Here is a 23,679-nt window from a genome sequence, read left to right as displayed (position 1 = left end):
GGCAAGCAGCCATGCAGCCATGTCCTTATTGAGCTGTTCGCCTGTGTGAGTGACAGAAATTCAGATTCCTCCGGCTCCAGTCAACATTCATGTCAATATTGATTTTTCATTGCTCTTGGTGGCGACAGGAGTAGTAGTAACAACAATAATAATAATAAAAAGCGTAGAGCAATATAATTGGAATTTGAAATTGGAAATTGGATATTTTCGCAACAAAAAGGAGAGCAGAAATGGTGAAGAAGTCGCACAGCAGCATATTTTATTCGATTATTTATTCAATGAGCGTCGCTCTGTTTGGATTTTATTGTGTCGACGGTTGGGGAATGGGAACATGTATGGCATACACGAGAGCACGAGTGTCCGCACAAAGGCCAATTCAATTTAAAGCACGGACAGAATGACGAACAGACTCGATGGTCTGATGGATAGATTGCCAGGCACTCAGAGAAATGATGTATCCTTTGGGTTCTAAGGATTCTTACAAAAATGATCTACTTAAGGCTTAGGTGGTTTTGAAGTAAGTAATTAAATGAGAAATCTTTAACCTTTTATGCGGAAAGTTGGATTTGATTCATTAGAACAGTAAATAATTTAGTGTTGCTCTAAATTGAAATAAAAAGTATTTCTTCCGGTGTCGAGATAGAGACACTGGCAAGAACTTTGACCAGACAAAACGCAAATAACTCAATTTAATTGCACGAAAAACTAAGCTGAAACTGAAACTAGCAGAGCAGCCAAGTCCCTGGCCAAGTTAGCGCTGCTCGTCGGCCAAGTAAAGCATGAAAATAAATTGGAAAAACATTTACCATCGCCTGATCGATGGCCACTGACGAGTGCCTGTCTCCGCTAGCCCAGTATTCCCCTATTCCCCCGGGCTGCCGCCACCCCTTTCCGGCCCCTTTATGCTGGAAATGGTCGAGTGACCAACTGGTTTGGTCTTTGAATGATTGCGAGTTGGACAAACATCAATAAGTGGCAGCAAAGCAACAAAAGCAGCAAAAGCAACGGCTGAAGCAGAAGCAGTGGAGTGTTTATATGGAAAATATAAATCAAATAATGGCGCAGACATTAACAAACAACGCATGTAGTGTGGCAGACATCGAGATGATTATCAGGTTTACAAAGGTTTCAATGTGTATTTAATTGCATTCACGTTAATTTCCCCTCAAAGGGCGGACGGTTCGAAGCGGGCTGCTAGGCCCATAAAATACAATTATTTATAAACAGGGAAACTATGTTAAAAGCGATTTAAAGACACTCGTAACTTTTATTGGAAAAGTGTCTCTAGGAAAACCATTAAGAACAATGTATATAATTATGGTTCTTAAGCCAGTCATGGGATTCAAGAGGACACTTAGGCCGATCAAATAATTGAATATACATTTTCTCCATAAAAAACCACTCAGGCCAGTTACAAAATGTTGTTGAAATTTACATTGATTTTGGGCGCAACTGTTTGGAGTGCACCTGGGATGTCCAGGAAAGGCTGCGCGTTGCATTGCGGCATAAAATGGCCAATAATTGGCCAATTGAATTGAGACACCGCAGACGAGGCATTGCATTGTGGCATGTGTAAGTAGGCTGCTTGGTACAACGTCTGCCCACACGGCAATAAGTAGTGACTATTGAGGGTATATAACTATATAGGTATGGAGCTATAGAGAGTGCATGTTCGATCGCTGGATCGGCGGATAGTCGGATAGTCGGAAAGGCGGAGCCTTAACGAGGTCGGAGCCATAGCAGCACGTAGCCATTACCCATTGCCCATATAGTTCGGTGGGGCATTCAGCATTACAGTCCAGCATTACAGCGAAACCTCGAAAACGAGACCGTAGCTAAATATCAAGTATACGGGCCGCTTATCGGCCTGTTGTTGCGGTAATTATAATGCGCCATAGTCACGCCAGACACGCTGCATAAATATTTAAATTAAATAATAACAAATGCTAGAAATAAATAAGCCGGGCAACTGTAAAAACAATACGTAATGGTGAGCAACAATGGCAAGCACGCCGTGCGGCGAAAATATTATATATTTACAATATTAACCAGTCTCGAATGCCAATTGACTAATGTTGCTGCGGGGAATTTGGAAACGAGTTGCTGTGCCGTGTCTGAATGGCTCCTTTGTTCTTTCCATCCTCCCGTGTTCGGGTAGATATGTTTGTAGCTTCGGGTGGGCCACACCCCACTTCGCATTTTATTTTAATTTCTGTCGAGGGCCCAGCTCGGGTTTCAAAAACCAATAATGCGGCTGCCATCAGCGACATCAACAACAGTAAAAGCGGCTGAAAACGGCAACAGCAACAGCAACATCAGCAGCAGCAACAGCAGCAACAAAGACGACGACGACAGCAACATGGCGCACAACAAGCAATAAAAATGGCATAAAATTCAAAATGAAAGCTAAACGCTGCTCGGCCCAACTTCTCCGCCATATATAACACATCCCCCGGTCCCCCCTTTTTCCACATTACAGCACTCCCCGCCCCGATATGCTGTGAGCTGCATAAAAATAAGTAATATCGTAAAAATTACAGGAAATAAAAATCGCAACGTAAATACGTGTAAGTGCGAGAGTCGGCCAACTTTCCCAGTTGCTGAAATTGGCAGTAAAATTATGACAAAAGAAGTAAAACCAGAAGGAAAAGGAGGGGGAAGGCTATCAGAAAGAGAGAAAAAATGTAACAGCCTTTTCGGGGAAGTTGGAGGAAAAACCCATTAAAGTTCAAGTTGGACATTACATGGCCATATTCTGGGCAAATGTTTTGGAAAATAAATAATTCCCAGTTGCCATAAATGTGCGTGTTTTGTTGGTTCGGGGTTGTTGTTTTCGGCATTTCCTCAACAACTTTCCGATAAAAACAAATGAGATAACTTTTAGGAGCAACTCAAGCAGAATACACAAGTCCAGCGAAGCGGGAAACGAGCGATATGAAAGTATTCTACAATCTTTCTTCGAGCATAATCCTGCAATTAGGTAACCTGTCTCTGCTCAATTGTATTAATCGGACTTAAACGAATTTTAGAGGCCCTCGTTTGCCTCGTATTATGAGATACTTTAATTGGCCAGCGACCAGGCAATGAAAATAGCCTCCAAATGGTCTTACAATCGTTCCGAAATCTTAGAAAATTTCAAAGCGAAAGGGACTGGGCCGGTGTGGTCTGCTTTAATAATGAAATGTACGTACGAGTGTAGCGCCAGTCTGGGCATTAACGAGCCTGGGCAGCAACAATTGCAGTTGCAACAACAACCAGCAATTGCTACAACTCTGCATGTTGTTCATGGATATTTCCTCTGCAACAACAATAGCAATATCAGCAGAAACAGCAACAGCAACATCAGCAATTGCAATTACTTATTGTGTGTAAGGCACCATAATCATTTCAAACGGCGAATTATGACAGCGAGGAGGGGCCCGCAACAACAGTTGCAATTGCATCTGCAACATAAGCGTACAGCAGGCAAATGAAATGAGCTTTTAATCAATTTCCGGTATTAAAGCCTAGCCAAACCATCAACGATCCAACCAACCAACCAACCAACCAGCCAGCCAGCCAACCCAACAAACCATCCAACCGTCCCACAGTTGTCTGCAATGTTGTTGTTCAATCGGGCCATTGTTGTTGCATTTAATTAACAAACAATTTATATTCATAAACCTCAATCGGTCACATGCAAATGCACATGCGACTGCCGCCGCTGCAAGCTGAAATGGTGCGGAGAGAGCTGGACAAAAATATTAAGTGGGGGGGATTTATGTATATCATAAAGTGGAGCTATGGGGCAACATATACTCTACCAGGGGACTCTTGAATATCATAGGACCTTTTTTACCATAGAAGGGGGATATTATATTCATCCGATTACATTTTAGACTTGGTGCTTTCAAAGGGGATAGTATACGATTTTTTTGAATAGGTCATCTGCCATTTGAACCATTTGAATTAGATACACATAGCCTTTAATGGGAAATAGTTCCATACTCCTAAGATTTAAATAATAATTATATTCAAAATTTAATAAAAAAAATAAGTCATTTAAAAATTCCCTTGAAATCGAATGTTATATTCCCAATCGTATCATCATTATATGAAATAATTGGGATGATTTTAAATTAAATTTTAATGGGAATAATGTTTTTGTGATTACAACACTGTGGTAGTCTCTTCAAATTATATGTTTTACAATTTCGAATGCCATAGGTCGAAAAATAAATATACATGTAGATGATTATAATATACACACGTCCACTTACGTAGGTGGCTGCTCTCCTTGGGCATGAGTGTAACTTGGCCTTTTGTGCAACGAAACGTGGCAGCGGAAAAGCGGAAAAGAGCATTCGCCACAACAAAAGCGCCCTGAATGCAGCAACAATATCAAGCTGATTGGGGGCGCCTCGTTTCCAGATTTCGGATTTGTGGCTGCCACGTGTTGCCAGCACAGCCACATGCTCGAATTGCAAGGGCAGGGCATTGTTGCCACAACGAATACCACATGGGATGAGTCGGTAGCTGCGGGTGGGCGGGTGTCTCTCTACGTCCCGACACCCAATTAACCCCTGGTCTGGACAAAGCGAAATGCTGTTCTAGCAGCTTAGCAAATCATTAATTAAATCTGGCCGAAAACAGAAACCAGACAAAGGCAGCAGAAATTATTATAATAAACAACGCATGGGAAATGAACGCAAAAAGCATTGCGGGTAGTCACACACTTCCCCATTTCGCCCCATTTGCCCCTGCACCATTCCCCCCGATCTAATTAGCATGCTGAAATGTGTTTGCTGGCAGACACCAACCGCTCAGAGGTCGCACCGAGGTCCGCGTCACATTGCCACATTTGGCGTGGAGAAATGAGCCATGGGGCAAGGGGAAAGCACATAAGTTGCAGCCAACAAGGGCAAGATACATTAAGGCGGAAGGTCGAATGGAATTGGGGGGAAAATAGTAAATGTATCTGCACAGAGAAGGAAAGAAAACGAGCTGGCGAATATAGATTTCCTTGAAACGTCAATACTTTAAGACTTACAAGAACTTGACTAAGTTTAGTAAATAGAGTTTATACATGAAAACATCGCTTTCTATAAAAGCTATTGATAACCTATCATTTTCTCATCTCTTTTTATTAATTAGAAAAATATATACAATTTGAGTTAACTCAACTATGAATGCAAATATGCTCGCAGCTGGCTTTTAACACAAAAGCGGGTAAACCCAACTGGCTGTGCGAGTGGAAATATAAATGATGATTATGTACGTCCGGTAATGTAAAGTACTCACCGCACGGAAAGCAGGCAACATTGTACGCCTGAAAATTGCACGAGAATAAATATAAATGTGAGTACTTATACATCATATTCTGCGGCAGATTCAGTCTAACCACAAACTCATTACGGGCCATTCTCCTCTTACTGCCGGCATTTTCGCCCATATTGTTGAGGCAGCGTTTTAATGGCAGACGAATATTTTGTATAATATAGACATTTTCTATGGCCCCGACTTGGCCGAAAGAGTGTAGAAGCGGTGGAGGAGTAGGAGGAGCAGCTGGAGACAAAGCCAGCGAGCTGAAAAGCTAAAAAGCGACCTGGCAGAAACCACAAAAACTTGCCTTTGGTTATTTTGTGTCTGGCATTGTCATTGCGGCTGATGCCGTTGATGTTGCTGTTGCTTTTGGTGTTGCTGTTGCTTCTGTCACGGCTGTTGTGCTGGCCAAAACGTGCAATTAAATGCTGTATAGAAGCCGCTGCCATAAGCCGTGCCTTCAGCCTTGCCATAGTGGAAGCCAACTTATTGGCAGTTGCTTGCCAAATGCAATGAATGAAAATTGCACAAAAAAAAAACACGAAAAAAGAGCGGTGGAGAGGCGGAGAGGCCAGAACACAATTACGGCCAGGCAAATTATTGATCGGCATCCGCAGAGATGCATTCACCGAGAGATATAAAGATACAGATGCACTGCCGAGTCGTCTCTTGCTGATGATGATTATGCTGGCTAGCTCCTAGCTGCTAGCCAGTGGGCACTGTGTACTGGGTACTGGCTTTTGGCCATCGGCTCTCTGAGCGTTTTCGGCTGCCATTGACATTGAAATCCGCAATCCGGCAAAATCGCAATCATTGCAATTAGTTTTTATTTCTGACCGGACCCATTCGCCTCGCGCTTCGTCGCGACCACTCTCGTACAAATTATTGCTAAGGATTCCGCAGGCCGAAATCATCGGGTAATGACAAATGCCACAAAGCTTATATAACGAATGCAGTTTTTCAAAAATTCCAATTACTGAGGGCCCAAGTGCGCGAATTGCAGTCGCTAATCGCGAATTGCTAATTGCCAGTCGAACAGTCGATTATTTATAACCGTACATTTGCAAAGTTCAAATGTGCGTTTTGTCGGAAGTAATTTGCTCACTTAACGCGTCTATAAATAGCCATTTTGCTATTCAAGCGACGACAATCGCCGAGTCGTCGGATCGCCGGCGTCAGAGTCAGCATCGAGTCGGCGGGGGCAAGGTGGCGTATACGTAATGGCCTGATATGAGCCCCCGGCGAGGACAGTCAGCGGCTCTGTGAATTTGGGTGGCTTGTGTGTGCATGACGCAGTGCTGTGCTGGCTGATGGTTTGTCATTCGCCAATCGCATCCCAAGTGGGTCACCACCGCCGCCGGAGAGGAACCTTGCCCCACATCGCCCCGTTGAACGTTCTCACTTCCGCTAATCTCGTGCAAACTGTGGCAAGCTGCAAATATGCAAGGCGGCCGCAATGTGCATGAATGTGGCATGAATAGCTGTGGGTCTTCTTGTGCTTAAAAGCTAATACACATGTCGGCACTTGGAGCACATTTCATGCAATTTCATTAAACCAAACATGGGGCACTTTTTCCTTCAAAAGCGAGAGTAACTCTTTCGCATGCCGTCTTTACGATTTTCCAGCCAAACTTTACGCAAAAGCCAACAACATTTGATAAAGAACAGGTTTACGCTGATTGCTTGTCTTTGGTTTTTGCCTCGTTTTTAGCGGCGGCTGCTTTTCAAAACTCTTTGGCGTGTTTGGAGTATGCGTAGGCAAACGAGCAGCAACCACCACGAGTCCCCGGAGCCGGCCAAGTTCCATTCCCAATCCCTGTCACATTAATCACGGCAACATTTGCCATGCAATTAAGCAAATGAAGCCTGCATTTAAGTGCTGACAATGATGATGATGGTGGGGACTTTGACTTCGACTTGGACTCGAATTGGGACTGGGAATATGAATGGGACATGGGACTGGGACTAGGTATGGAACTGGAACTGGAACTGGGACTGGGGAAACTCGGCGAAATCATTAGGCTAATGTGGTTAGTTCAACATCGATAAGTGAGTGTGCCCCGTGGGCAAGCGGCTGGCGATGTGACTATGCTTAATGCGCATTTAATACCCCTTTGAGTCATTAGAAATTCAATCAATTCGCTCAAAGTAATTGACCCCCTTTGCCGCTCAGAACAGCACAACGTAACGTAGCGCATTTTGTTTTGATTCGACACAGTCGTTTCTGACAATTCATCAAACCCGTATCACAATCGAAATGCAATTTACCGATTTTTGTGATGGCAAATTAAAAAAGGCAATCGCCAAATTACAATCACAATCGAATACACCACAATTCAATCAGTCAACGTCGGCCTGGCCCGGTCTGGCTTGGCCTTTTTCGTCAAATACCAAAATACTCAAGCGAGTGACAAAACCTGCCAACAGCCAGCCGTGAACAGCCGGTGTACGACGAGAAGTCAAAAATGTCAAAGCATTCCGGCGTAATTAAATTATAAAATAAATATTACATCCAGTTGTTGCTTTCTTTGCGCAACAACAACGATGCACTTTGGCTTTTTGAGTGAAAATCATTGAAAACTGCCAATCAGGCATGAGCAACGAAAAATTACTCATACGCCATGGTGTACAAACAAATCAAATTGACATTAAGCATTTAAATTTTAAATGCACATATATGATTTTAATAATAGTGTTTCTTTTAAAAATGTATTATAATTTTTTTAGTTTGCCTTTTAAAAAGCCCTGAGAATTAATTAATTACATTTTTTTAGCCTTGGCAAAAAAAAATATTACATACCATCTTTCAAAAAATTAAATTACTCAGTTTGTGTTTTTGTGTTCATAAAAGTCTAAAATACTTGCAAACTTATATTTGAAATAACCAAAGTAATATGTATTTTTATTTTTGTAATAAAACCCAGACTATGAGTGCCTAGGTAATTTTTTAAAATATTTTTAACGACGTATTTTGCCACAACCACGTAACTCAAAATCCATAATAATTCGAGAAGGGCGCTTCGAACAAAAAGCACACCCTCGTACATTTTCCGAATCACCTTCGATGGAAGTAATTCCTATTTTTCACTTTTCCGCCAACCCCTCCGGCACTGCCGCCCGTGGCCATGGTGATACCCTCCCATGCCAACGCCACTGTTCTCGGGTCGCCAATCACGTGTCGCAAACATGATTTATTTCGTCAATTTATGCCAAAAGTGTAAAACGATTTTCTACCGTGTGCCAAATGAAATATTATGACGTTCACTATCATTTACATGTGTTTCGCAGCCTCCCGGCGCGAGTGAGTGTGCGTGAGAGGGCGTGGCACTGCGTTTAGGAATGCGACAGTTGAATGACTGAGCCTGCCCGGTTCGGCTCCCCCTCCGGCTCTGTTTGCATGTGTTGGCATTTGCAATTTAGCAAAAAGGGAAATTACATTTAAATTGAATTGTAAACCGAATAAATTTCTGAGGGGTCAAAGGGGAAGGGCCGGATGGCGGGATGGCGGGATAGGTGGTGGGCTGGCCATTTTCTGTACATTTGAATTTTCCAGAAGTGTACAATATTACGATTGAATGGTGCGGCAATTCGAATGGCATTTCAGGAAGGCTTTCTCTATAATTTCATTTTGGTTGAGAAGCTATCAATCGCCGCCCAATCATGTCGGAATGTTAAATTCTATACATTTTGCACAAAACGAAAACGACTTCTGTCAATTAGTTAGTTGGCTTTCCCCAACACAATCATCAATTTCCGGTTATGTGAATATTCTACGATAAAAGTCAATCGGTATTAAATTATTTTGTTGATAGAAGATTGCATACTGCATTTATTTTTATAATGACAGAATCGAGCTAAAATCTAGGGAATAGGAGGAAATTTTAAATATATTTAGCATATGGAATTTACCTGACAACGCCGCCCGAAAGCAATAATACAATTATAGTGGGAGTGTCTGCGACGATTGAATTATAACCTTTCTATTTAATCCCATTGTTATTGAACTGTCGGGACTTTTTATTTGTTTCATTTAATTCCATGAATGCAACAATGTGAGTACAAATACGCAACGGATTGCACAACCGCAGAACGGAGACTAATTAAATTAATAGGAAACAAATGCATAATGAGCACAGGAGACCGCACAGCCCCATACCCACAGATACCCAGATCCCGACCCAGACCCAATCAGTCTGCGTCCATGTCAGCGAATGTTTCGCTATCTGCAGAGTCAATTAACGTTGTCCGAGCTGATGGTGATTTAAGTGCAATTAAAGTGCAAATTCTCAAATATTTTAGCAAGCAACTGCGCTCCAATGCGATATGCAAATTAAGCAAATGCCAACTAAGCGCAACGCTGGCTCACTATCTATGGCCAAGTACAGATACCCGTATCCGAAAGACACCAGATACCATACACCAGATACCAGCTACCAGATACCAGATACCACAAACCAGACATCAGCAATAGCAATAGCAGCAAGTTTTATCGCATGCGCATTTTCTTAGCCCACGACGCCGGCGACGGCGACGATAAATGCAAATCTTGACAGTTTTCTTTAAGACATTTTTATTTATTTTCGGTTGCAGTTTTTTTTCTGCCTGTGCACTCTTTTACGAACAAAGTTTCGTTCGCAGCTTTGGTTTTCATTGTCCGCCGGTCGTCGTCTGGTCTTGGCCATTGGAAGAGCACGTTTTGTACTACACATCCGCTGCCGAACGGATGGCTCCCAATTGCAGTTTCAGCCAGAAAGTGAACGAGTATCTGCCCACACCCCCTTCACCATTATGGCCATAGACTCTGGCAACTTTGTTGCAACTTCCACGGCGACTTGGTCCCAAATACTTTGGAAACAGCTAGCAGCTTAGGCAGAAAGTTAATTCCTAAAACAATGTTTCTTTATGCATTTCGAAAACCCAGATTAAAGAGTTTAATAATTACACAAAATGTCACGCTGAATAATATTTCAATAAATCACATACTAAGTCTTACCCTAAATACCAAGAAAACAAACAAATAAATTAAAAAATCCAGTATCTTATGAAAGATACGTAAACTACTAGCCAGATCTCGCTTTTAATCCATTGACTGAATTATCTGTGAGTAAGTCGGCCTCATGGGAGGTTCCCCACAAAGCTCATCTGCATTTTAAATTAAGGCTGAAATAATTCTCGGAATTAATTATGGCGGAATGTTTATTAATCCGTCAGATCCATTTCTCGGCAGATTGCAGTTTCCGGTTTCGGTTCATGTAGGACAGGGCCATTGGGTTTATCTCTCTCTCTCTGACTAGCCAATATTGTGCAATATCCAATCGCAATCTCAATATCGATTGCTACTTACCTTCTCATACATAATTCATTGTGCTAGAGCTATTCGTTTAATATGAAAACCAATTAATTAAACTCTCAACGGCAAGCGTCACGACTAAAAGCTTAGAAATTACTTAATAAATTACTTTCATTAAAGCCACAAAGGAAAAGCCGGCGGGAGGGGCGCCCATTTCCACCCATGACCAGCGCCCATCCGCCGACCCCTCTGAACTTCCATCGGACGACACCGTCAGGCGTTGATTTATATTAATCGACCCGCTTGCACTGCTCCAAGCATTATTTATTTGAGGCAAACAGCAAAAACAAAGCACCAGCAAAAAATATGCCAAGTAATAAATTGAATGAATCTACACATCACATGGGTCTGGGTAAACCTACGCGTATACTATATACATATATATATTCCACCGACAACAGACTTTGTGTTGTATTTGGTTGGGCACTTGAAAAGGAAAACGCAAAATATGCGCTAATTTTTTATTTAAATTGCGTATGCCAAACCAACGAATCGGAACTGGGTTCTTAGGATTGGGGAGTGTGGACTGGGACTGGGGACTGGGGGCCGAGAAAAAGAAAAGAGAAGAACCAATGTGCCACATGATTTATTGGCCAAAGAAAGCCCCAAGAAAATATTAGTATTTCTGCAGCTTAAGTGGGTAGAAGCTTCTCTAGTGGGTCACCGGAAAAACACTTGAAATCAGCTGTCCCAAAACAGTTCGGAAGGGAGGCAGATTGAGTTGGCCAAAAAAAACGAGCCAAGAAAATGCTGACTGCAAATTGCAGTTGCCAGCCGGACCCAGAAGAAATTGCCTCATGATTACGTCGACTGTCCGTCTGTCCGCCTGTCCCTCAGACCGTCCGTCTGTCGGACTGTTTGCCCGATTGTCGGTCTTGGTCCGTCACGTCCATGTCGTCTAGCTGTCTCTTCGGGTCTCTGAGGAAACACAAAAGTTTCCAAATTTCTGCGCTATAAGCACGTGCCCGACGCTTTGCCAAAATTTTCCCTCGGCCCGCCCATTTCTAGTCCCCCCCCCATTCGACATTCGCCTCATGTTAATTTTCTTCTCTTTGATTTTGCGTTTGCATTTCGGCTTGCCACTCGGGGTTTAATGTAATTCTTTAGCATTTGCCTTCGAAATGAGGTTAAGCTGGCACAGCGCTGAATGGCAAATCGCAAATGCTAACTGGCGGCATCCACAGTCACCGAAATGGGTCACCTCAAGCGAATTTTTCGAGGTGGTAGGTGGAATAGGTAGCAGACATTAAGATGTGCTCTGGGGCTTGCGAGGTAAAGTGGAAAACAAAGTGATTCTGGGAAAATGGAATATTAAGTTGACGGAGAAGAGCAATGCTCTTTAAAAGAAATCAAATTACAAGGACCTGTGGGGTAGAGCACTTCTTCTGTATGGAAACCCTTGAGTAGCCACCCCATCTCATTAAGGGGACCTCCTCAAAGCTCTTAAGATTAAGCTGGCTGATTGATGGGCAGTTAATAATATTGAATGACCCTAAATGCGCCACAAAGCGCCGAAGAAATACAATAATTGGGAGCGGAAACAGGCCAGGGGATCGGGTAACAAAACTGCGCCCATAAATGCACCGACTGCCCATACTTATAATTTAGCCGACCCAGCAAGCAGACAAAGTCCGAAAGCTGCGCGCCATCAATGTAATTACGAACACGGCACGCAGTCGGTCAGCCACTATGCAGGCATGCCCTTCCCCGTTCCGAGTTTCTCGGGTAATGGCTACACCTCAAATTGCACAGAGGAATAAAAAATATATGAAATCGAGCCCGGCCAGCGCCTAAGGTTTCCAGGCGAGAGATCAAAACGAAACAAGGAAACGATGACGTACCGAAAAAAAGACACGAACCTGAAAAACACAATAACCCCAAATGGTTAAAACGAAAAAAAAAGAAAATCAGACAAACAACCGAATTAACAGAACGCAGCAAAAAATTTTAGGGAGGGAGGAACATAATGCGAGTTTAAGTGCATGAAATTACAAACTGGCTGGAGAGTCTGCTCATGGATTGGATGGATGGTTGGTTATGAGCAGTGGCTCGCCAAGTGGGCAATAAGATTGCGTCACGAAAAGCTCAAGGTCCATAGGACCCCTTTTGGGAAACCACTCACTAAGCCACTGGTTAGGATGTTGTCTGGGGTTCGGGGTGTTAGGGGTTCCGAGGCTCGAGTCCCGAGGTCGGTGTTCAAAAAAGTGGCTGCACCCTTTCCTTTTCCTTTGTCCAAAATAATTTCGTGCGCCGGTTTAGTTTTGGTGACGAACTCAAATGAGGCGGGCATAGAAACGGTGCACTTAATGGGACATTGTAAATAATTGCGGAAGTTCAGCGTTCAGCGTTCAGCGGGCCTTCGCTTTGGACCGCCTGACATTTGAAACGCAGATGGTACGAAACTGAAAAACTTCGAACAGTATTGATACTTTATTGGGCTCGCCGTTGGTCGTTTGCTTATCTTGTAATTGTTGATTTAGTGTGTGCTCAATTTTTATTTCTGTGCGGTTCAGGTTCGATGGCAGCCCTGTAGTGCAGTGGGAAAGGTGCCAGGGGGCGGGGCAGATGGGTAGATGGATTGAAGGATAGAGGGGTGGCAAGGTGGCGGCTAAAAGCGAGGTTGGGGGGAGGTTTGTTTGCCCGCCTGGTTCATTGTTCGCTCATTGATATCGTGGTCGTTGTCGTTCCCGGCGCGTGACAAATGACTTTGACGTTGCATTCCGTATTTTCGTATATACAATACACTGTCACAAAAATTGGATGTTAAGGGAAAGGATACCAAACTAAAGTGATACAAAAATTACTCTAAACTCTACCCCTGCATAATAATGAGGTCTTCTTGTGGCAAGCACCCCTTCAATTTGTAACCAGACCAGCAGCGTATTATTTTCTCCTGTTGCAATCAGATTTCGGGATCTGGCTTGGGATTTTTGCTCAGTGGTCGGACGTAGTTTGTGAGCCGCATGTGGCTCTTGTTGTGTGTCAATGGGCGTCCGTGTCCGCGTCCTACGTTGCCATCAATCCAGGCAGGCCGTCGAGCGGGCGGTGAATCAACAAATTGAGCTGCTGCTGTTTATATAAAATATCTACATACTCGCATCTATCTATTGTTGTCGTTGCTGTGGCTGTGAATGTGGATTTCGAAGTGGATGTATGGCCTCAGCCCGAGTCACTCCCAGCGAACACTACGGCCATAATTGACAGTTGTGCCGGCATTTATTTATTTTTATTTTTATACCCTTGCAGAGGGTATTATAATTTTGGTCAAAAGTGTGCAACACAGTGAAGGAGACATCTCCGACCCTATAAAGTATATATATTCTTGATCAGGATCACCTCCTGAGTCGATATAAGCATGTCCGTCTGTCCGTCTGTCTGTCTGTCCGTCTGTCTGTCTGTCCGTCTGTCCGTCTGTCTGTCTGTCTGTCGGTTTCTACGCAAACTAGTCTCTCAGTTTTGGAGCTATCGAGTTGAAACTTTGCACACATCCGTTTTTTCTTTGCAGGTAGTATATAAGTCGGAACGGCCGGGATCGGCCGACTATATCCTATAGCTGCCATATAACTGATAGATCGGAAATGGTATAACTTTGGTGTTTTTTAAGTTAAAGGGTTGAGACTTTCCACACATGTTATATTTGACCAAAATATCTTGTGTACAAAATTTTATAAGGATCGGCCGACTATATCCTATAGCTGTCATAGAACGATCGGAATTGACATAACTTTGGTGTTTTTTAAGTTAGAAAGATGGGATTTGGTACAGATTATTCTTTTGGCAAAATAATTCGATATGCCAAATTTCATAAGGATCGGCCGACTATATACGATCCGCTATATATCTAATAATATAAAATGGGTGGCGCCACCTAGCGGACTGCGACTTAACTGCAAGGGTATTTAAACTTCGGCTCCGCCCGAAGTTAGCTTTCCTTTCTTGTTTTTTTATTTTTTATAGACAAAACACACTCGAACACACATGCAAACATTGGACAGTTGGGAGTGCACTGAACCGGGCGCTAAATTTGGGCACAGCTTTTTACTGTTTCTCAGGGTTCAATGTAACCCCACGGGGTTTCCACCTAAAGTAGGCGCTGCCACTCCATCCGGCTGAAGGACGGATAAGTGTGTGCCCTAACCTTCATGGCACTGAATGCGGAATGCGGAATTCAGGCTAATGTGGTTCGTGAAACCTCCATGAGTGTCTGACAGAACCCTCGCAGTCAGGGTCTCAAAGGAATTCGAGAAAGTAAAAAAAGAAAACCCCTTAACCCTTTGCTGCATTTGTTCAATTTTAAAGTTTACTTAAAATCACAAAACGAACTCCAATTCTATCTCTCCAAACTTGCATTTTCCCCAGTGGCCAAATGTCAATTTGGCGAAACTGTCAGGCCAAACTGTCTAGAAAAAAGAAGGGGAGGGAGATCGACAGAGTCGGCGAGTTACTAACTAAAGTGTCGTGCACGTTTGATGGCCAACTAATAACTGAGAGCTGCCGCCAATGTCGTGTCAGCTGCAATTGACACTTGTGCGTTGCCGGGACCATGGCCGGGGCCGATACAAGTATTTATGAACCCGCTGAACTCCAGCTTCCTAATTCGCTTCCTAATTTCAATGGTGGTTCTGGGCTCTGGCAATCTGTCGCCCATGCTGTCTGTCTTTCATTTTGCCAGCCTGCCAATGGCTGGATGTCTGGGTGACCCCGTGGAAGCAGTGATGCTCACTTTGGGATAAAGGAATTACTAGCTAGAAAAATAAGATAAGAGCCATACTTTAAAATAAGTGCTAAGCTTTTCAATCCAACCACTCATTATTTTTAAGTTTGGGAAGAAGACCCGTTTCTTTACAAAATAATTTTAGAAATTACATTTTCAAAATGCTATCATTTGTATCCCTGAATACCAAGGCTTAAGTCTTTATAAGTTGTTAAATACTTTTCCTAAATGTCTTTTTCTAAACTTCTTAAAAATACATTTGACATAGAACCTCTTTTATATCAAAAATTTAATTATATTTTAGTAAATACTAATTAGAATAATGTTTTGTCCCTCAGAGCTATATTTAGCTATAAAATAACCAAGTAGGCAATATCCTGGCTAAAATTCTTCCCACTCGTCCTGTTTCTTTTATGGGCTTCCTCGTTATTTCAGTTGACAATCAAATTCTAACGAAATTGGATTCCCTTGTTCTTCAGCACGGTCTGTTGGCTTCAAAACTCACCCTACACGACCGACCGCCTGCTTCGAGAAAAATAATAAAAAATTGGGAAATGAGAAAATCAAGCAAATTGCCTGCAATTGCAATTGTTTTTGCTCTTTGGCCAGCATGTGTGCTGCCCGTCCGCTATTGAGTTTTATGTTTTTTATTTATTATTTGCCATGGCCCCGCATTTTTAATGCGAAAATGATTTCATAAATTGTACGCTGTCGATGTTTATTTTTTGAAACTCTAGTTACCGTTGTGCCCAGAGGGAAACGAGTGTCTGCGTACTGATAAAAAATAAAAGAATGTGAAATAAAGAAAGAGATACGCACCCAGTTCCATTCTATTATTTCAGCTGGCAGACATTTCGACACTTGAAATTGAGCGCGTGTGATGTTTTCATTCTGTCAATAGGGAAGGGGTCGTAGGTGGGTTAAAAAACAGAGCTGCCTCAAAATATGAGAGGCCATAAAAAAGGAGCCGGGTAGCAAGGGATTGAGAAAGGGGACCGGGTAAAATTCGCACAACAGGAAGCTGTAATTGGCCCAGAAGCGCTTGTGCAAACAGCAAACAAAACAGAAAACCGGCAAACAGAAAACAGCGCCAATGTTGAAGGGGAGAGTCGAGTTGAGTTGCTGCTGTTGCTGCTTTATTGGAACGGCAGCTGTTGCCCGATAAGGTCGCACCCATATCCCTTTTTGCCCAGATCCAAAGACCCGTCACAATGCCAACTGATTGCCGTCTTGCGTGCTCGCCTTGTGTTCCCCCATCTAATTCCCACTCTCCACCCCGAGAGCCTTATTAATTATGACGGGACATGAATTGATAATGGCGGGAGTCCAGCCCCTTAGAGCCGCCGATGAGCAGCCATAGATAAGCCATCGCGGGTGCCCGGTGCCGGGTGCCGGGTGCCGGACTCCAGGGGGAGGTCTTGACTTCCTCGATGATTGCCCTTGATTGGGATCTGGATTGGGCTTGGAATCGGGAAAGGAATCGGCCGACTAATGGCGCCCATCCCAAATGAAGTGTAATTATGGGAGTTTACGAAACGCTTGTAAAACGCGCCAGGAGAGGAAGTTACCCGGGGTCCAGAAGCTCCAACTGAATTACAAAGAGCTGTCCAAGGGGCTTCTGAAGACGGTCTGGGTCATAAAGAGCGGATGGAGCTCTTCAAGATTGCCCACAATTACTTCAGTAAACAGCAGAAGTCTGGGGAATTATAAATTGTTATTATAAGAAGTAGTAAACGTAATTATAAGTTTTCCAAAGCGATGAAAAAACGTTGTAAAAATGTATACAATATAATAGTTTGCGAAAACATACAAGAAAAGTTGGTTTGGAATAAAATAATAATAATAAACCTCCCATACAGACAATAAAACAATAAAAGAATAAATTTGAAATGAGCTTGGTAAATAAAAGATTTAATTTGTGATCTATTCATACCTTTTTAAGATATGCTGGAGTTTTTTAAATTTTCAAAAGTGTTTTCACTAGAATTTTTAATTTCTTTCAAATATTAACTCGCCAAGCTTTCCCAAACATTTCCCATTAATATAATTAAAATTCGTGCCTGAAAAGTTTTTTAAATGAGCATGTTTAAAAATGCCGAAAACTTTTAATTGGCTTCGTTAAAATGGCTTTCCGTTTCGAATTCTGAATTTCCGCTTTGAAAAATCTTTCCTGCTGTCAAAAAATTAACAACTAACCCTCAGACACGAAACAAACTCACTAACGACTCAAAAAACGAGTGGGTAAAAAACGATCGTTGAACTCAATATTTATTTACTGTTATGGCATAGATTGCATGTGTTCTGCTGCCACGCCCCCCGGCACATCGCCCCTTTGTAGCACCAGTTTCAGATGCAGACACGTAAATATCATAAAGTTGTGTACAAATAAATCAAATCATGGTGCAGAGCACAGCGCTGAGAACAAACAGCCCGCACCGGGCGGGAAAAAAATACACATGTTTCAATATGTTCAAAAAACTATAACTCCCCCACCACTGACATCCCCCGGCCCCTTACTGAAATAGCCCGGCTATCAGTCAGCCAAAAGTTCAATAAACAAAATAGAGATAGAAGGGGCAGGGAGCCACCTAACAAATAACTTGAAATCAAATAAAATGCTCTCGTTGCCGAGTGCAATCAGAGCTCGCACCTTCAGATACAGATACATTTACGGGCGCGGATACAAATATACAGATACAATTAGCGTCGTCTCTTAGGCAATGCCCTTTGATGTGGGGTATTGTGACTTAACAACAACCACGGAGAAAACTAAGTGTGAAATAATAAATTTCATGTTTGATGTGAAGTGAGAAAGCTTCCCCTGCCTCTGAATTCAATTTAAAATCAGAGCTATACCGGAAAGTCAATCACATTTCCGATATCTTTCGTAAAGAGCACATAGTAAGCGACCTGGGGATCTGCTTCGGCGAAATGAAATGATTGCGATTCCCTAGGTGAGAACCGCAAACAGCTGCTCCGTTTTCTGTCTCCGGTCGGATGTTGCCAGTGGCAGTGGGCCCTGACATCGGGCCAATTCACTTGGCCCTCCTTCCAACGTGGCCGACATCAAAAGCCCCATCGAGTGGCGGCTGCCACTCTTAAAGAGTGCGAAATTAAAACAAAATGTTGCAAGATGCTGCGGGCTCTGGCTCTCTGCTCGCTGCTCGCTGCTCTCCACCTGCCCCGGTCTGCGCCTTCTTGCAACTTCCCAACTTGCAACTCCTCCGACTTCATCTCGGGCCGTTTGATTTCGTGCGGCTGATAAGCCGTGTTGGCCGGAGCTCTTCACATCATGCGTAAAACGGCGTCAAAATGCAAATGTTGCGCAGGAAACTGCGGGGCAAGTTTCCCTACTCGCTTCACCCTCCAACAGGCCGCAGCGTAAATAAACATTTTGCGCTTTAATTTATGTTGCAACGTTTGTTGCTGTGTACAGCATGGGGAGCACATTTTATTGCACATTTGCTTGGGGCCGCATTGCAAAATTTATCATCAACTGCGAACTAAATGGGCTAAATGGGGGCAGCATCACCGGCAACGCCATCAGCAACGGCCAAATAAGTTTTCTGCACACAAACTTTGTAAAATATTTCATCAAGAGGGCATACCGGAAACTAAATATTCTTATAACTTCCATGGGAAGAAATGTTAAGGGCAAACTTCATATTAAAGTTCAGCAAAGTCTAAAGGGCTTTAATTAAGTAATGAGGCGATTTACCTTCGATGCTATAATCGTTTCTAATGACTTTCTAATTTAATCGCCTTAAATATCATCAAACTCAAAGTCTTCCTCTTTGGAATCAAAATTCTACCAAGTTTCTAAACACAATTCCGATAAAATTAGTGATGATCCACATTTAAGGGGAATTAGAGCAATTGACAGGAATTAGCCGATGCCTGCCATTGAAGGCCAATAGAGTTGAAATTTTCCGAGTCACGTAACCAAAGGTTGTTAAACAATTTGCTAGTCCACCTGGTCTCTTTACCCTGCCGGCTGTCTACTGCAGACTGCACACTGCAAACTGCAACTTCAGCAAGCTGCACTCATTTCAAATTTAAATGAGAAAATAATGCAAATTAATGTGGAGGCAGCACTTTGTTACGGCAACGTACTGATAAACAACAACAGCAGAGCCCAGCACAGCCTGTTTGGACAGTTGCTGTTGGCACGACCCAACTACGGACAACCCTACAATGAATATATATATATATATTTGTACAAGTATATGGTGTGTATATTGTGAGATCCCTGGCATCCGAAACCTGCGAAAGCGGTACGTGGCTGTGGACAAGGACAACGTCGTGTACATGTTAATTACTTGTGAAAATATGCAACAGACGGCAGGCAGCTACAAGGGCCAGTTGCCATGAGGTAGAGTTTTCACACCAATCTAAATTGCCGGGTCGCCAGTCGCCTGTTTTTGGAACCAGGCACCGGGCACCCGGCTCCAGGATCGTATCGTTCCTTCTTTATGTGGCTGGTGACGAGTGCCCTTCAAAGTGAACCTGCCAACTGTTCGGTTTGCTTCCAGGTCCAAAGGGGCGGACTCTCCTGGGCCGCTTCCGTTTCTATTCCATTTCGAGGGGCATGCCACCGCTGGCGTGTGTGTGTGCAGGCATACTAATTACACAGGCAACACCTACACTTGGAAAAATGAACCACAACTGTAGGCTTTTATATAGAGATTGTAGCTATTTAAGGATAGGAAGATACATATTCTACATTTTATTTGTGTAAAAGATCTTTCACATAAGTTCTCATTCACATTTTTGAATAGATTTTTTTCCGGTGCATCACAAGCAGCAACACAAGTAGCAACTACACATACAACCCCGACGTGCCACATTGGACGTGGATCTTTAATCGCTCCCCTCGAAGCGACTTTTTTTGTGCGGCACACTCATTAAGCGAAACTGAAAACCAGAAACAACTTCAAATCACACATCATTTCTTTCTTCTTTCTCTTCCGCCCCTTTGGTGTATTTTGTTATTTTTTATTACATTTCGGGACTGCCGGGCTTGTATCTTTCGTTCGGGCCTAATTGCTTTTTATGACAGTCGAGTGAATATGATAAATCTTTTGCCGTGGCCCGACATTATTTCGACATTTGTTTGGCTAGAAACATTCTTGGCAATTAAATTTATGTTTGTATTTCGTTTGTACTTCGCTCCCTTCGGACTGCTTGACATGTGTTTGCCCGATATTGGACCCCCCGTAGCACCCTCATATCTTTATGCGTGTAACTCCTCCAGGGCCAACCAGCCCACCTCTTAACCAACCAACCCACTCCACCAGCTCATCCTTCCATTAACCAGAGAAGAGGCCGAAAAGTGTCAGCTGTGCAAGTGCCTTCCGTGCTTGACATTTATTTGCAATCGGTTTGCGGTTTTATTTTGCGTATAAAGAGGAAATTCCGTTCAAGTGGCTCACGAAGCGGGCTTTAGTGGGTTAATCTTTGCCGGGGACAGCTAGTGCCGTTGCACTTTCCCAACTGGGCCAAGTGCCAAGTTCATCAATGATTTTAAAGTGCCTTTGCCAAGTGTTGTTAATGATATGGCAAGATTGTGATCAAAATCTCACAAGTTCTTTTTCATACGTATATTAATATTAAACATTTCTCTTAGTATGAGATCATAACCTTCTCAGCTTCTTAGTCACTAGGATTAGTATAAGAAACCAGTAACTGGGTCAGATAGGCTGTCATATATGGCAAAGGTCTCTCTTTGGCTTGGCAAAAGTGAAATTATGAGCTAAAAATTTAGTAGTATGACGGCACAAGTCACGGGAAGACTTAAGCCATACCTGTACATTGTACATATATAGGCCTTTTGTATTGATCCGAAAATAAAACAACAATTTCTCTTCCAGCGCTTTTAACAGCGATTAGCATACGATGATGGCTGCCAATATGTTTCGTAATTTTGTGAATTTTACAAACAAACACAGAGTCATCCGGGGCATGATATCATATGGCACCCTCTGGCCCTGCGGCTCCCTCATCGAGCAGACCCTGATCGAGAGGCGGACATTCCAAACGTACGACTGGATGAAGTGTCTCAGGTGATATCGCATGCATCTCGACCGGCTCTTCGATTGCTAATTGGCCTTGGTGGCACTCTTTGATCTGGTGTTGCAGGTTCGGCATATTCGGCTTCTTTTTCATGGGGCCAACCATATACGCGTGGATCAGATTGGCGGGGATTATGTGGCCCCGGACGGACATTAAGTCTTCGATCTGCAAGGCTGTCACCGAGCAGGCCGCATACGATCCGATGGCCATTAGTTCGTTCCTCTTCTTCATGACCCTGATGGAGGGCAATAGCTACAAAGATGCCAGGCGAGAGGTAAAGTTGCCATTGAATATTATTTTCAAAAAAGAATTAGATTTTTTCCTCAGCAAGCATTCAATAAAAAACTTTTTATGAAACGCATAAAACTGTTTTCATGTTCATTACGCCATTGCCCCGTCAAGTATGCTATAAAAATTGTTCCCAAACTCGAAGGTATTTTGGAGTTTTTTTTATTTGGTTAGATAATCCATATATATGTATTATATTTTGGTTAGGCTTACATTGGATATACACTTCATGTGATGTTAAGGTACTTATTTGATGTACAGATTCTTCACTTAATAAATATAAAACAAAAAAAAATTTGGTTAGATTGTCAGTTTCTTTGTTTAAAACTTGGTTATGCAGTTTTAGTTTCCAAAAGGCTTCTTGCCACGATTTCGGTGTGTAGGGTAGTTGTTTGGAAATCCATTTTCTCACGACACATTCAGACAGCCGCGTCGCCGTCGCAGTATCTGTATCTTTGTATCTGTATCTCTGCTGCCGCGCATTTGTATCTGCGGCTGTAATGTAAGCATGCATAAATATCACCTGCCAGCCACCGACCACCTCCCCACCTCTACGTCTCCACATCTGCGACTGGCTCTCCTTTCCGAGTTGTCAACATTGATTTGTTGGCTCTCCGGCCATAGTTTGAGATACTTTGCTCCGTTCCCGAGTTCGGTTCGATGCCAGCCTGCTCCGGCCTTTGGCTGACTTCTATATCATTAGAAACCATTTATCTTGATAAATGTAAATGTTTTACCATATATTTGTGTCAAGCGTGCGTCGTCTCATTTGCTTTGCATACATTCCCCGGGAAGATCTATGACCGGACTTTGCCCGCCATAGTGATTGGCTAAGGTTTCGGCCATAAAAGAGTTATGTGTGATACTGATGAAGACCCTCGTCTGTTAATCTTTTGATCCTGGGCTAAATAGTCTCCAAACAAGTTCGCAGACAACAATTTCCTTCATTAGTGGAGTATTGGACCTTCAAGTCTAGATAAGTTCAGATTAACAAAAATTTCTACTCTAAATTGGGTTAAAATAAACAGTGAAGTCTTCGATTAGAAAAAGAATGTCAACTTTAGCACAAAAACTAGTCTTTTAATTATTAATTAACAGCGTCAGGGCCCATTTTTCACACCACCCATGCCCATAGATATCATTTACACATTTACACACGCCGAATTCGGGGAAAATGTTGGTAAAAGTGAAAATTTTCCTTGGCAGGCGATGCCTTTTAATTAACATTAACCGAAATGCCACGCCCAGTTCTAGCGCCCGCAGTGAAAAGTAGGGGATTTCGGCAGTAAATAAAATTTTAAAAGTCTCATTCTCGAACCACTGGCCGCCTGGCACTTAATTACAATTTTCCGCGCTGGCATTTTCCAACATTTTCCGACCCCCAGCCCCTCCAGCTATTATGTCACATTGCTCTCAACCGCCGCACCCCCTGCGATCTCTCTCCCTCTCGTTCCCAGGTCGCAGATAAATTCCTGGAGGCGTACAAGGTGGGTGTTATTTATTGGCCCTGCGTGCAGACGGTGAACTTTGCCTTCGTGCCGGCGCGCAACCAGGTCGTCTTCACCTCGTTCTTCAGCATGTGCTGGACCACGTTCCTGGCCTACATCAAGTTCCTGCAGATGCATCCCCACGTGGATGTGGACCACCACGAGATCGACATCCACTTCCTGGAGCCCTAGGTGCCTCCAGCTTTTGTGATTGCCCCCCAAAGACACGCCCTTCTTGTCAAGGTTATTAAAAGTCCTTTTTATTTTTATAAATATAAATAATTTATTTAAGTAAAACATGTTGTTTTTTGCTTGATGGATAGCTTTTTTCTGGGTTTGTTTAATGAAAGTGGACAAATTACAACTGCATATAATTAATCAAAATATGACTCTTATTTAAATGAAAAACAATACATTTTTAATAAATAAATAATACAAAAAACTCTAGACACCAACCTGGACACCAA

The 23,679-nt window shown here is 42.9% G+C and overlaps 1 protein-coding gene and 2 long non-coding RNA genes across 5 annotated transcripts; 2 read left to right on the top strand and 1 right to left on the bottom strand.

The window, feature by feature from the left end:
* Nucleotides 1-982: 982 nt before the first annotated feature.
* LOC116654560 lies at nt 983-2,400 on the top strand. Its single transcript, XR_004309791.2, has 2 exons — nt 983-1,990; nt 2,053-2,400. It is a non-coding gene; the product is annotated as an uncharacterized LOC116654560 (long non-coding RNA).
* Nucleotides 2,401-5,282: 2,882 nt separating this feature from the next.
* On the top strand, nt 5,283-23,577 carry LOC6498873 (mpv17-like protein). 3 transcript variants are annotated; one of them, XM_044718383.1, is made up of 4 exons: nt 5,283-5,337; nt 21,236-21,427; nt 21,504-21,711; nt 23,183-23,577. In XM_044718383.1, the coding sequence occupies exons 2-4, from the start codon at nt 21,261-21,263 to the stop codon at nt 23,402-23,404; spliced, it is 597 nt and encodes a 198-aa protein (XP_044574318.1). In that variant the 5' UTR covers nt 5,283-5,337; nt 21,236-21,260; the 3' UTR covers nt 23,405-23,577. The 3 variants fall into 3 exon arrangements, with proteins under 3 accessions (XP_044574318.1, XP_032312221.1, XP_001955765.2); XM_032456330.2 differs by lacking the exon at nt 5,283-5,337 and adding an exon at nt 6,133-6,218 and having other exon boundaries at nt 21,248-21,427; nt 23,183-23,492; XM_001955729.4 differs by lacking the exon at nt 5,283-5,337 and adding an exon at nt 6,133-6,218 and having other exon boundaries at nt 23,183-23,492.
* Nucleotides 13,064-13,847, bottom strand: LOC123258396. The gene is made up of 3 exons (XR_006508055.1): nt 13,746-13,847; nt 13,456-13,657; nt 13,064-13,395 (listed from the first exon to the last, which is right to left on the bottom strand). It is a non-coding gene; the product is annotated as an uncharacterized LOC123258396 (long non-coding RNA).
* Nucleotides 23,578-23,679: the final 102 nt, after the last annotated feature.

This window comes from Drosophila ananassae, chromosome 2L, assembly GCF_017639315.1.
Source record: "Drosophila ananassae strain 14024-0371.13 chromosome 2L, ASM1763931v2, whole genome shotgun sequence".
In the NCBI taxonomy this organism is placed as follows: Eukaryota; Metazoa; Arthropoda; class Insecta; order Diptera; family Drosophilidae; genus Drosophila; species Drosophila ananassae.
The sequence above is the reverse complement of the archived record's forward strand: the minus strand, read 5'-3'. Positions and strand labels throughout refer to the sequence as shown.